This window comes from Phyllostomus hastatus, unplaced genomic scaffold (genome assembly GCF_019186645.2).
Source record: "Phyllostomus hastatus isolate PE091 unplaced genomic scaffold, TTU_PhHast_1.1 phas_contig_58, whole genome shotgun sequence".
NCBI classification, from domain to species: Eukaryota; Metazoa; Chordata; class Mammalia; order Chiroptera; family Phyllostomidae; genus Phyllostomus; species Phyllostomus hastatus.
The window spans coordinates 14,131,835-14,146,408 of record NW_025333916.1 but is presented as its reverse complement, the minus strand read 5'-3'; the positions used below and the strand labels follow the sequence as shown (position 1 = coordinate 14,146,408).

The 14,574-nt window shown below is 33.7% G+C and overlaps 1 protein-coding gene across 2 annotated transcripts in view; it reads right to left on the bottom strand.

Moving 5' to 3' along the window:
* The window catches only part of EDIL3 (EGF like repeats and discoidin domains 3), a 391,270-nt gene that overhangs the window by 231,157 nt on the left and 145,539 nt on the right, over positions 1-14,574 (bottom strand). Inside the window, exon 3 of one of the 2 annotated variants that reach the window (XM_045848383.1) lies at positions 7,575-7,604. The exons of the other annotated variant lie outside the window; for it this stretch is intronic. Within the exon in view, the coding sequence (XP_045704339.1) occupies positions 7,575-7,604 (30 nt within the window). The remainder of the gene's footprint in view (positions 1-7,574; positions 7,605-14,574) is intronic. 2 annotated transcript variants of the gene reach the window in all.

The window sequence follows — 14,574 nt, the reverse complement described above, 5'->3', positions numbered from 1 at the left end:
ACAAACACAGGGAGGCTACCAAAATGAGGAGACAAAGAAACATGGCCCAAATGAAAGAACATATCAAAACTCCAGAAAAAGAACTAAACAAAATGGAGATAAGCAATCTATCAGATGCAGAGTTCAAAACACTGGTTTAAGGAAGCTCAAGGAATTTAGTGAGGACCTCAGCAGTTTAAAAAAGAACTAGTCACTAATGAATGATAAACTAATTAAAATAAAGAACAATTTACAGGTAAACAACAGTAGAGAGGATGAAGCTGAGAATCAAATCAATGATTTGGAACATGAGGAAACAGAAAACAACCAATCAGAATGACAAGAAGGAAAGAGAGTCCAGGAAAATAAGGATAGTGTAAGCAGCCTCTGGGACAACTTCAAGCTTTCAAACATTTGCATCATAGGGGTGTCAGAAGGAGACACGAAAGAGCAAGAATTTGGAAATCTATTTGAAAAAATAATGAAAGAAAACTTCCCAAATTTGGTTACAGAAATAGACATGCAAGCCCAGGTAGCACAGAGAGTCCCAAACAAGATGGATGCAACGAGGCCCACACCAAGACACATCATGATTAAAATGCCAAAGGTTAAAGATAAAGAGAGAAACGTAAAAGCTGCAAGCGAAAGGTTGTTAGTTACCAAAATGGGAGTCCCCGTAAGACTATCAGCTTATTTCTCAAAAGACACTTTGCAGATTAAAATGGACTGACAAGAAATATTCAAAGTTGTGAAAGGAAGGGACCTACAGTCAAGATTGCTCTACCCAGCAAAGATGTCATTTAGAATCAAAGGTCAGATAAAGAGCTTGTCAGATAATAAAACACTAATGGAGTTCATCACCACCCAAATATTATTATATGAAATGTTAAAAGGATTTATTAGAGAACAAGAAAAATATCAAAACTATAAACAATAAAGTGGCAATAAATACATATCTATCAATAATTGAATTCAAAAAAACAAACTAAGCAAACAAGAACAGAGACAGAATCACAGATATGGAGAGCATTTTTGTTCACTAGATGGGACAAGGTTGTGGAAGAATAGTAAGAGGTGAGGGGATTAAGCAGTACAAATAGGTAGTTACAGAATAGCCACGGGGATGTAAAGTACAGTATAGGAAATGGAGTAGGCGAAGAACTAATATGCATGACCCATGTACATGAACAATGGTGGGGAGATTGCCTGGGGGAATAGAAAGTGCTGTGTGGAGGAGACAAAGGGAAAAATTGGTACAACTGTAATAGCTTAATCAATGAAATATGTTTTTAAAAAAGATAATAACATAGATATCCAGTTTCCAACTGGTTCCTCTGCCCTACAGATTTTGGACTCGCCAGCCCCAATAATCGTGTGAGCCAATTCCTTAATATAAATCTCTTTCTTCAACATATTTATGCATGTGCATGCATCCTTTTTGTTCTTCTCCCCCAAAGAACCCTGACTTATACACTCTCCTTTTCTATTTATATATCTTTGTTACTATTTTTCTAAACTTTTATGACTTTTTAGTACTTAATCTTATCATTAATTTGACTTTCATTTTTGGTTTTTCTCTCTGCATTCTTAAGGAAAACAATATGAAAATGATTATTAATTGAAATAATGTAAAATTTCTGCAAACATTTAATCAAAGTTTGATTTATACCTATGGAATTATTTTTCAACTTTGTGATAGGGGTGAGTTTCAAAAAGTTGAATTTTCAATGGTCTAGAACATATACATAAAGATTAAGTCATTTTTTTCTGAGCTTAAAAATTGATGAAATTTGAATGGCTACTTTCTAATATTTCACACATAAAATTATTGTAATTTTGTACAAGTTCATGATAAAAATTCTTTTATATCTAATAAGATAATATCAGCTTGAGGTAACTTAACCAATGATGTTATTTAATAGTTTTATGAATTTTTTTGGACAATAAAATTTAACATAAGTAATGCTATTTGATGTATGGAAAGAATGATTATATTAAGCAGCACCTAAAATATAGAGCTGAGTAAATATGGTATTTTCTGTAGAAACAGATCATGAATGAAAAAGAGAAAGATCAGTTAAATATAGATAATGTATATACAGTTTTGGCAAACATGAAAAATATGCTTTTGCACATGAGAAAAAAATAAAGAATATGGTGAAGTTGAGATTTTAAGTCACAAAATACAACACTTAAAATACAATTCTAAGCCCTGGCTGGCGTAGCTCATTGGATTGAGCATGGGCTGCGAACCAAAGTGTCTCAGGTTTGATTCCCAGTCAGGGTACATGCCTGGGTTGCAGGCCATGATCCGGAGCAACTGCACATTGATGTTTCTCTCTCTCTCTCTTTCTCCCTCCCTTCCCTCTCTAAAATAAATAAATTAAATAAAATCTTAAAAACAATACAATTCTAGACTTTGCTGTTACTAAGATGTATACCAAGTTTGTTCTTCACAGATTTCCAAGGTCTCATATAATAAGCCATTCAGAGAAAGACAAATACCATGTGATTTCACTCACATGTGGAATCTAATGAACAAAATGAACTAACAAGCAAAATAGAGACAGATTCATACATAGAGAGTAGGCTGACAGCTTTTGGGGAGGAGGTCTGGGTGGGGAGGTAGAGTGATTGAGCAAAAAAAGAAAAAAAGAGAAAATGGATACTGAAAATAGTGTGGTGAATGCAGGGGAGCAGAGGTGGAGGTTGGGGAGCTGGAGAAGGGTGTAGGGGGTATAAATTGTGATGGACAAGGACTCAACTTGGGGTGGTGAACACACAACACAGTGTACAGATAATGTGTTGTACAACCGTGCACCTGAAACCTAGAGAATTTTGTTAACCAGTGTCACCACAATAAGTTCAATGAAAAATTATAAAATAATATGAAAAACATATCGAGCTGTAGGATAAAAACTAAGAAGATACTAAACAGTGATGGGGTGTTATAATGGTTCCTTCCTATTAGCTTTATTAATCATCCACCTCATATGCATTTCACTCTTTCCATTCCTAAAGAGTACCCTGCCCCTCAACCACATGGCTTTCTCTCTTGAGAGAAAGCTAAAATCCACCTCTTGCTCCAGGGGAGGGTCTTGACTGGCTGGTTGTTTAACATCAGCAGAAGGGATCTAAGCCTGTCCAATTAGAATGGATCTCAGGACACTTGCTTTGAAGGCAGGGGAACAAATGTCACTTCTTTGTCCTCTCTGGACATGAATAAAGATGCATACAGACACAGCAGCTGTTGGCAGATATATCACTACCACAAGGGAAACCTGTGTGAAGATGAAGATAAATTGCACACCACAGAAGACAGAAAAGAAAAATCAGGGAATGAAAAACAAAAAACAGATTTTAAGTGACATCATTGAGTTACTCATTTTAAATTCTGTGAGACAATAAAATCCCTTATTTTTTAAGCATTAAAGTGGCTTTTCTGTTATAAATAGTCATGTCACATGACTATTTTTTAAATATATGCATTGTTAGATATTAACATACATTACTGAAGAAACAATAGCTTCAAGCTTTATTATGAGGGATTTGTTATTGTATATATTTCTTGATAAGAAGATCTTAAACTTTTTAACTGTTTATTTCAAGTCCAGTTTTACACTTTTGGGAAAAGATGGTAGGTTATATAACTACATCTATATTCATATATATATATATATGTATATATATATACAAGTAAAGGTATAAACATATTATTTACCCTCATTTATTAGTTTAATACTTAAACTTATTAAAGGGAAAGATATGGAGTATAAAATCTTCAAAATTCCCTGCTGATACAACAATTATGTACTACAGTTAATTTTATCTCAGTAAAAATATGAAAAAATACTATCTACATATAACATAAATTTAAATGACTTTCTTTTTCTCATGTTTCAAAATCACTATCACATACTTCCAAAAAGGAAGTTTTGTTTCAATGAAAAAATGTAGACACTATTTGGTCTTTTCACTATGTCTTTTTACAAAACTGATCAAAGCTGAATCTTCAGAAGCAAAGACATTTTCCCTGTTCCAATGAGAATCTGCAAATAATGACTTGTTTCTGTTTTTCAGAGATCAGAGCAAAAAAATTTGGGGGGTTTACATATTAAGTTTTAATACTTAAGCCTGTTTAGCATATATTTATGAACAAGAATATACTTGATAAAATAATTAGTAAAGTTGCTCTCCAGGCACTAGAGGGGAAATATGTATTTCCATATAAAATAGAGAAAATTTATAACAAATGTAAAAATCAGGAATGTGAAGCTCAATTTCTGAACCCTAAGGAAATAAAGCAATAAGATTATAATGCAAAAGCAACTCTTGTTCATTAGAGAATAATATGATAAAATATCATTTTTTTTCAAAATGTGTGAGCTGTAGAATAATTGAACACACTTAGCCGTGAAGAATTAACCTCCACAAGAAAACAGGGAAGAGATCTAAGATAATTCTGTAGGAAAGTTGATAAAATCACAAAATGTACTGTAAATAGAAGTAATGTTTTAATAGAACTAAAATTGAATATTTCAAAAGTTAGAGAACAATACCTAATCACTTTGTCCTGTGTTTAGCTGTACACATATACAACACATTTGCTTTAAACTATATGTGTATATAAAACCCTATGTAAGGCTTGTTTATGAAACTATACATATTTATGCTTAGAGCTGTATTTTTATATATAAACCCATAGCTTAAAATCTTTACCAGTATTAGCCAATGTTATGCTATATGTGTGTAGATTACTAGTGTTCTTAGGTGTACTTCCTCAATGGCTAAACTGAGCATTTAAAAGATGAAACATATTAAAAGATTTGGATGGAACACATGAGAATGTTGAAGCTCTGGTATGCCAAGTCACCATTTTCTTCATATCTTGTGGGCATCACGGAAGTCAAAAGAAGTCTATTATGTAAATTATTGTAGCCAGAGGGTGACCTCTGTCATTGTAATGAACTGGGCTCCAATGGTAATAGGCCATAAACACAATTGTGTATTCAATAAATTATGAAATTTTAATTTCATAAACATATGAAGAGCATTATGGCTTTTGTAGGTGTCTATTTTAATTTAGCTGATTGCTAAAAAGATTTTACCATTTACATTCATCTGAAATTTCATTTTTCAGATTATAATTTTTCTTGATTTAATTCAGTAATAATAGCTATTTTTATATAAACCCAAATTTAGTATCTTTCTTTGATACTAAAAACAATTAAAGCAATAAAAATTTCCCCGTTAGGCAATATAGACAGAAAAAAATTAAACCTTTGTTTTTACATAATGTGAACAAAAACAGTTAAATTGTAATTTTAACTATTACCACTGATTTCTGTATAGCTACAAGCTCTCCACTGTGTTATTTTCTGATTTTGATCTTATTCAATAACATTTTCCAATTTGCCCTTGTTTTTAAATTTTATTGAAGTAACATTGGTTAATAAAATTGTATAGGTTTCAAATGTATGATGTGATGATACATCATCTGTATATTGCACTGTGTGTTTACCACCCAAAGTCAAGTCTTCCTATTATTTCTTGCCATTGTTTTAGTTCTCATGATTTTATCAGTTTGGTAGATAAGTGGTATGTCCAGAGAATTAAAATAATAACTAATAAGATCAAGTAAATTAGAAGGAATGAGGAAATGTATATATGGATAAGCCTGGTTTAATATACCTTATAGTGAATGAATTGAATTCCATATAGGTTGAAATGAACTATAGATATAGTTCATTTGTAACAGTTTTTTAAAGTAAATGTCCTAATTTTTAAATGACATAGACAATAGTATTATTATAACCTGTTATGAAGATTCTCATGATTATAAAATTTAAATAAATGATAAATGACCATTGGATTTATCCAACATGACAGTATCAGGCACACTTACTTAACTTTATTGAACAGTATTATTTTATGAAATTTAAGTAATGTGATCACTTTTCAAAAGTTGTAAACTGATTTGATTTTAAAGTTACAAACTGATCTGCATTTCATACCCACAGAAACACACACACACACACATTCTTAATATTTGCAAATTTTTGTTTTTGAAGGACATATTAGATGAAGTCTGATGAATTCAGTAGCACAGTTCTGTAACTATAAGGAAATAATTGATATTGTAACCTCATAAATAAATTCTGAAGAAAATTTCAAAAGCAAGTTTTGAAATATTAGTTGAGCAATAGCAACATAATTGGATTGCATTTATCACCTCTAAAGGTGATTCATTTGGAGGCGTACTATCTGTTATAGCAGCTTTAAAAATACGAGTCTCATTAGTTTATAATTAGATATTGGGATATAACCTAGTTGGAAGGAATTTCTTGTATAGTTCATAGATGTATTTTTATACTCAATGAAATAAGTTGTTTAAAAGTCTAAACATAAAATTCAATGTAAGATAAAAGAAGCTTTTAATAGTTACAGAAGCAGGTGTTAGGTGAAACTGCCCTAGAACTCAGTTGCTAGAAAACATGTTCCTTTAGGCTAATGCATCCCATCTTAACATTCAGAGCTGAAAATGATGCTCCATATTCACTAAGGGGCTCATATTCCCAGGAGGAGAAATGGGATGTGACACATTTTGCACCCTTTTTACAACTCAACACAAAAAATGTACTTGCTTTCTGATGATAGTTTAGAGGTTCAAATAAGAAGAAAAAGGCATGTTTGAAAAAATAGCTCAAGGCTGAATGAAACATGAAAATATACTAAACCAAATCATATGAAGAGAAAGGGTGTCACTTCTTGTGTTTTAATGATGGAAGTGATAATAATTCTAAATATAAGGCAAATCAAATATGCTCTGTCATGAGGAGAAAAGGCCCTATCATTTTGCAACATTATAACACAAGTGAAACAGCTAACATTTCATTAACTTTCTCAGAGTTATATTTTCTATCTTCTTGACTTTTTCACATTAAATCTTTTTCTGTATAAAACTTATTTTCTTTAAAAATATTTCTGAACAATGAGAATTTGTCATAATTATTGAATTATAATTAATCCAATTCTGTGTACCTGTGGGGGAAAGACAACCTAGATTTGTTACAAAATGTCCATAAAGGTCGCCATGGAAGCTTTCCAGGCCCATAATACCCACACTTTGCAAGCATTAAATAAGTCATTCATTCAGTACTAGCATCTACTAGAGACCTCTACCTTCAGGTAAATCTTGCATACATTTGTTTTAAAAATCATCATTTAAATCCACAATTTATACATTAGCATTTTACTTTATTCTCCCCATTTTTATTATTTTTCCTGCATTTTATGTTTAGTATTTTCTTCTCATTTAATTGTTTTTTAGCATTTTGCTGAATGTTTCAATTTTCATCATAGTTTAATGTCGATGTGATATGTTGTGTTATGTTTTCCTCTGTTCTTTTCTATTTCTATTTAAAACTCCACAATCATTTAGTCTGGGACAGTGGGTCCAATAAAAACAAATAAATAAATAAAACTGTGCCAGCTTTCTGATTGAAACTTTCAGATATGTCTTTCAAAGTGTTGTTTCTCCATTATTAAGCTCATTAAATTAAATAGGAATAATCTTTACAGAATAGGAAATTTACCTGCTGAAGTTGGTTCTTCTTCTTCTGAAGCTACAGTGGGAGTGGGGGGAGGAGGAAGGAAGAGAGAGAAAGAGACAGAGAGATTGAGATTCCACATTTCTCAACAGTGACTACAAGCTCTTGACTTGTAATTTTATGTATATGTTAAAAATCTGTGGTTAGATAATAAGATAACACATTAATGAGTATTTACATGAAGTTAACATTTATATACTCATACTTCAAAATGTATGTATTAGAAAAAATATTCAAAGGTCTAACTTTCATTTTTCTTTACTTTTACAAATAAAATTGACCTTATTTAGATTGAGTGTAATTACTATAATTATTATACATAGTATTGTTTAGAATATTATATACAATGAGGTCTGTCCAGAAGGTATCCAGCCATTTAATATGAAAAATACTGAGAAAGATACAAGATACAAGAAACATTGTACATAGGACAATGATGCCTCAGTCTCTTTCAGTGTAGATGCTTTGGGCATTATACAGTTCTCCCAGTATCTCTTCCACTATTCAAGACACTGCAAAATCTTTCGTTGTAACTGCCATCAGTTGCCCTGGAGTATTTTCCTGACTCTCATCAATGGTCTGAAATCTCTTTTATTTCAAAAGTGATTTTAGTTTTGGGAAACACCAGAAGTCACAGGGCACCACATCTGGACTACAGTAGGGTTGAGTCACCTGGGTGACTTGTTGTTTTCACCAAAAAACTCTGCATGAGACGTGATGCATGAGCAGGCACACTGTCGTGATGAAACTGCCAATCACTCACTGCATTATCACCAAAGTCTTCTGAATCATCTGAAGAGTTTCAATGGACTAATGTTCAAACTTTATGCAAAATCTGATGCAGATTCATTGTTCTGCTTGCTCAGTCATTTTGAATGTTATTGCCACACAGTCCACATGCTCACTCAATGGCATCTACTACCCTTGCTGACTAGTAGAATGAAGTTGTCATTGTTCACACATGCTCATTCCAGTCCCCTCTGCTTGGTTGCCAGGTTACATCGATGTTGCACAAACCGTTCTCTTTATATTAACAATGGCTGGACTTTTTCCAGACTTTAAACATACAAATACCCCTTCATCAACCACTTTGTGGGAATGTTCAACCAGCAAAGAGGAATTAAAAGGCATTGCTGATAGTTGAAATATCATGAGTTGGAGGTTATAAATAAAATAGGAGTTATTCAGCCTTAAAGTGACTCAGAATCAGTTTGAATGCTGGTTAAGCATGAACATTGTAGCTCTTGCCTTGGCCCCCTTCACACATGCACACATACCACACATACACACATTTACTCATGTGTACCACATATTTCAAGATACATTAGTGCTGATTCTGTGGTGAGGCCACAGGAACCTACATTTTAAAGGTACTCCAAGTAGCTTTGAACTAAGTGTTCTACAATCTACAATTAGGTAAACATGGGTATTATGAAATAAAAGGCCATGATATGAAAATACAGCTTAGTGTTAAAGCTGTAGTTCTCAACCTGGAATCTGTATTAGAATGGCAAACTCTGGGCCCCACCTCAGACCAATTATGTCAGAATCTCTTTCAGTAGCACTAATTTTCAGCCAGCATTGAGACATTACTAAGTAATACCAATATAAGGTAACATGAACTTTTAACTCAAAGTGTGAATCATTTTGGCTCCTGTTTTTAAAGGGAGGAATTTTTGAGAGCAGCAAGATTCTGAGGATAACAATCTATGGCTGGTTGTTTGTGGAGGAGGGAATATAGTGATTATAATAGCAAAAAAAATGTTTATCTAAAGTCACTTCATAGTTTTTCGTAGAATCGCCTTGTCACCTTTATAATAATAGACACTCTGTCAGGAGGTATTTCTTTCCTGTGCACAAGTGTAGCTTACCCAGAATATTACTGGAAATATATGACACAGCCAGCACTATTTCATTTGATTCATGAAGTTTTAAAATAAAAATTTACTCAGCTGAATTGCTTATAAAGGAGCTTTGTTCCCGTGTGATTTGTTAATCAAGGTATCACTGTGCAACCAGGGAGCAGTCTCCACTCTTTTCCATTAAGGTTCCATCTGCACAGAGTACACATTAGACAAGGTTACTTTGTGTCCCAACAGTATTTTCCTCCACGCTGTTTGGCTTGTCTCCTTGGCACATAAAGAAATGGAGAGAGCAAACACAGTTGGCATGTACAGCATAGAGGACATAAATATTTAAAAAGCTGTAAGTGTCTTTATCATGTCCAAAATATATCATAACATGGTCAAACAGGAAAATTGTTGGTAGCTTCCAGGAAATCCCATTAGGAAAATACTACAGCGGTTTGCAGAGTGCTGACTTAGAGGGCTCACTGTTAGTAAAAGTCTGGAGATTCACAAATGGAAAAAAACACTTATGACTAGTCATTTTATGTGTGTGAACTCAATTCAGAATGCAACTGATGAGCTGAAAATCACTGTGATTTGATAGATGAAGATAATGATGTTCAGAGCAATGGGGCCATTTGTCTAAGGTCAACTGCGTTTGAGCTCATGTCAGCGTGACTGTAAAATCAGACTCTCTCCACTATGCCTTACTATCTCACAAAGTGCTGATTCCATATGAAATGATCCCATGACCATTTCATGATCCCATGAAATGGTCATGGAACCAGGACTGGCTAGAGCTTTGAAAATGTTAGTCGAACATAAGCATAAGGAAAAAACAACTGGATGTAGGAGCCAGGACACAAAGCCCTTTAAAAATAAAGTTTTCCCTTGAAACTTCTCTAAGTCTCCTACAACCCAGGGATAGACATAGGCAGGTGAGATCCTGGCTATGTAGTCAAACGAAATATCCTAAGTAAGTGGTACCTAAGGAAAAGTCAGTCTAATATTTTATTCCTCAGTTATATGTGGATAAGCAAGGAATTTTAGGAAAGAACTAGCAAGCACTGACATAAACCCAATTCCAAATTTATAGGAGTATTAACCGTTAGAAGCATCTTAAAACCAAAGCCTCTGGAGCAAGTCACCGTACTAACATACACTTGTACATGCAATAATTGAAAGCATCTTTGTAACAAATTAACAGTACAGTCATAGCTCGGTACTTGTTAGCTTCAGAACTTGTCAAACCCTGCACTCATCACATTTTAATGAGAAAAGAAAAATGCCTCAGCACTCAGAGCTTGCTTGGGACTCTTCACACTTGCTAAAAACTTTTGTGAGTGACAATGCCACCTCATAAGGAAAATGTTTCATTGTTCAATTATTTGTTGGTTCTGGCACTTGTCAAGAGTTCCAGAAAGAATTAACAATGAGTATTGAGGTACCACTATATTAGAGTCAGCAGGTACACACGTCTACATAGAATTCTATTTCTAGGCAACATCTCCATAGTTGTGGTTTCTCATAATATGCATATGTCAGTAATCAATATTCATACTATTATAACACATGGGCACAAACACACAAAGGCATGCATACAAGTGTTAGCATTCTTATGAATTCACTATTTTACTTATCTCTCACAAGATGGCTTTGTAGGCTAACTGTATTACCAAACAAAGCATCACAAACTATTAACATGTGAAAGCTAGAGCCCCAGAAGTACATGTAATCCTCATAATGGACATTAGTGGTCTCTTAGGTGATATTGAAGTGAAGTAAGTATCACAGAAGGTAATGCCAAACTATGAAACTGATTCTTCATTATTTATCTATGTTGCTCAGAAGTATTGAAATCAGCAAATCAAATATGTGTGAGGTCTATCCAGAAGGTGGTATCCAGCCATGTAATATGAAAAATAGAGACATTTATTGAAGAAGATACAAGATATAAGAAATACTGTACATAAGACAATGATGCCTCAGTCACCTTTAAAGTAGGCAGCTTGGGACCTCACATAGTTCTCCCAATCACCATAAACTGCCCCATCATATTTTCTTTAATGTCTCTACCTTTTCAAAGGTAATTTTAGTTTTGGGAAAAACCAGAAGTCCCATGGCATCAAATCTGGACTGTAGGGGGGCTGAGTCACCTGGGTGACTTGATGTTTCATTAAAAATCTTTGCATGAGACGTGATGCATATTGTGATGAAGCTGCCATTCACCAGTTGCCCATAGCTGGGGCCTTCTGAATCTGAATAGTTTCCATGGAGTTCAAGTTTAATGCAAAATTTAATGCAGATTTGTTGCTCTACTTGTTCAGTCATTTTTTAATATGATGGACACACAGTATACATGCTTACTCAGTGGAGTGTACCATCCCCACTATTGTTCATGCATGTGCATTCCAGTCCACCCCCCTTGGCTGCCAGGTTGCATTGATATTGCACAAACCATTCTCATTATATTAACAATGGCAGGACTTTTTCTGGCATTTGTGTAAGTATATATATACTTACACAAATATATATATGTGTGTGTGTGCATATACATACTATATATACATATATATATACATATATACATATATACACACACTATATATACATATATATATACATATATACATATGTATATATAGTGTGTATATATATGTATATATATAAATATATATGTATATATACATATATACATATGTATATATAGTGTGTATATATATAGTGTGTATATGCACACACACACACGTATATATTTGTGTAAGTATATATATAAACTATGTCATAGGCAAGTTCCTCTAATCCTGGAAGTTAAAAATGCATGCACCAAGCAGAACAAAATAAAATCTAAAAAATGATTCTGTATTGCTCTGTTTCATCACAATGCAGAAAATGTACAAATATTATGGTGGTAGAAAAACAGGCATTAAAATTATGTATCTGATATACAGATTTTGCTCAGTGTAGTCCTTTATTGCCCATGAGAGAACAGCCTGGAGTATTTGTTAAAATGCCCCAGATCCACTGCATTTGAAGTTTGGGTGTAGCTGACGTTTCTGCATTTTTACAAAGCTCAGCAGGTGACTGTCATGTGTGGTGCAGTGGGAAAGAGCCGCAGTTCCCATAGTTGGAACTGCAGGAGTCAATTAGCAAGCTTATAGGAAGCACTTTGCAATGTGCACCAGGATTATTTCATTACTTCTCAATGCTTATTTTATCCTATAGTATCTTCAGGTTTATTGAAGGGTCTACATCAACCCTTGGGAGAAGATGATTGTGCTTTTGAATTCAGGAGAAAGTCTGTATGTGTGAACTAAGTAAATCTTTTCCCCCTTTCCTGACCACAGTTATTGGTTTCGATAGGTATATGACCCATTTGGGGACAGTAATGTGTAAGAACAGGTTTATGTGTACTTGGATAAAGAGAGGCTTTTGGAAAGTAGCGCTCCTTATTCTGAGAAAGTATCTAGGAATGACCCTCTCTCTTTCTCCTTTAGAAACGGACAAGGAAGTCTGTGGCCCCAGAAGTAGCATGATGGGAACCGCCTTTAGAAAGAGGCTGATCCTACCCAAAGGTACAGTGGAGAGACAGAAAGCAATTAGATTACTGATGATATTGTTCAGCCATTGAATCATACTCTGACCTTATTCTGGGCTCTCATTCTGGGGAAAATACTTTGTTACGGGTTATCTAGTTTTAGTGAAGCTCTCTCTTATTTGCAACTAAATAGCATTCTGCTACAACCATAAACAATTTTGTTGTTCCACCTTAAGTATATATCAGAACGCATAAGGGATTAGTTATCTCTGAGGCAGGTGAAACTTGAAATATTGTGTTGGCTAAAAAGTCCATATGATTTTTTTCCATAAAATAAAAGACATTTTTCATTTTCACCAATAAATTTATTGATTTGGATATTTTGAGTAAGTTGGCTATCTCCCACATTGCATAATGTTAATTGTTCTCAATTAACATCTCAATTTGATCACTATCAGTTTCAGGTGGTCTACAGGACTGTGGAACATCGCCCAGCAAGAAATCTCCAGCATGAAACTACACAAACCACTTTTGACCATTCGATCAGTATCTTCCTCTACACTGAACAATTTTGGGGGCATTTCAGTTGCCCAAAACATACTTCTTGTTTTTCTCTGTGGTGTTTTAAGTAAACATTAATAACTTAGAAATTCCATTCATTCAAAATAATTCTCTACCCATTGTGGTTCACCATCAAATAGGGCAAGTTCATTGTGAAATATATAAAATACATTTCTTAGCATTAATATCTATTTTATATATGGGTGTTATTCAATTCATATTGATTTATGGATCATTTTGTTTCCTATATTGTAAATCTAGTTAATTATATATCAAATATGCTTTGCAAGTATACAATTATCTATGTAATTCATTATTTCTATAAGCAAAGCAACAGGAAATATGTATTCTTGTATTCTGACAATATTTTAGAAAGTTTTTATTCACCTGCAGTGAAGTGAAATTGACAACAATAATATTTATGCATGATTATTCATGTTTGCCCAGATGTTAAAAGCTCTAAGTGTGTGTATGATTACTAAAGTAAAGAAGAGTAAATTATCATTTCAAGTTTGTGAACTCAGTCATTTAAGTAAGTTGTAGAGGTGACTGCAAGCATTCAAAGAAGTGTTTAGAAAGAGGTTTTAGTTTATACACTCTATGTTTCATTGTTTATTTCTCTGTTCTTTTGTTCCTGGTCAGTGGCCCAATGAAGACACGCCTCAGGACTTGAAAGTTCTGTGATCCACTTCTTCCTCTTGAAGGCACGAAGAGGACTGTAAGTCTCTCACAGCCAAAGACTTCAGATAGCATATGGCATGGTTGATTCTACACTCTCTGAATTGTAAAGTATTTGGGTCACTATGAGGAGCAGCAGACAATGTTATTTGCATAGAAAATATTCAGAGAATTATGAAGTCTTCTTTATTCTATTTGTCTTTTACATGCATTTTGATTCCTGTGTTGGATTTGGGGGATGCCATATACTTGAATACAGTTAATAATGTGCAACACATAAAATATAATTATGTACACATGTAGTTAGTGTATAAGTATACATTTATAATTTGTTTACTAGTCTCTCCTATTAGACTAGGAG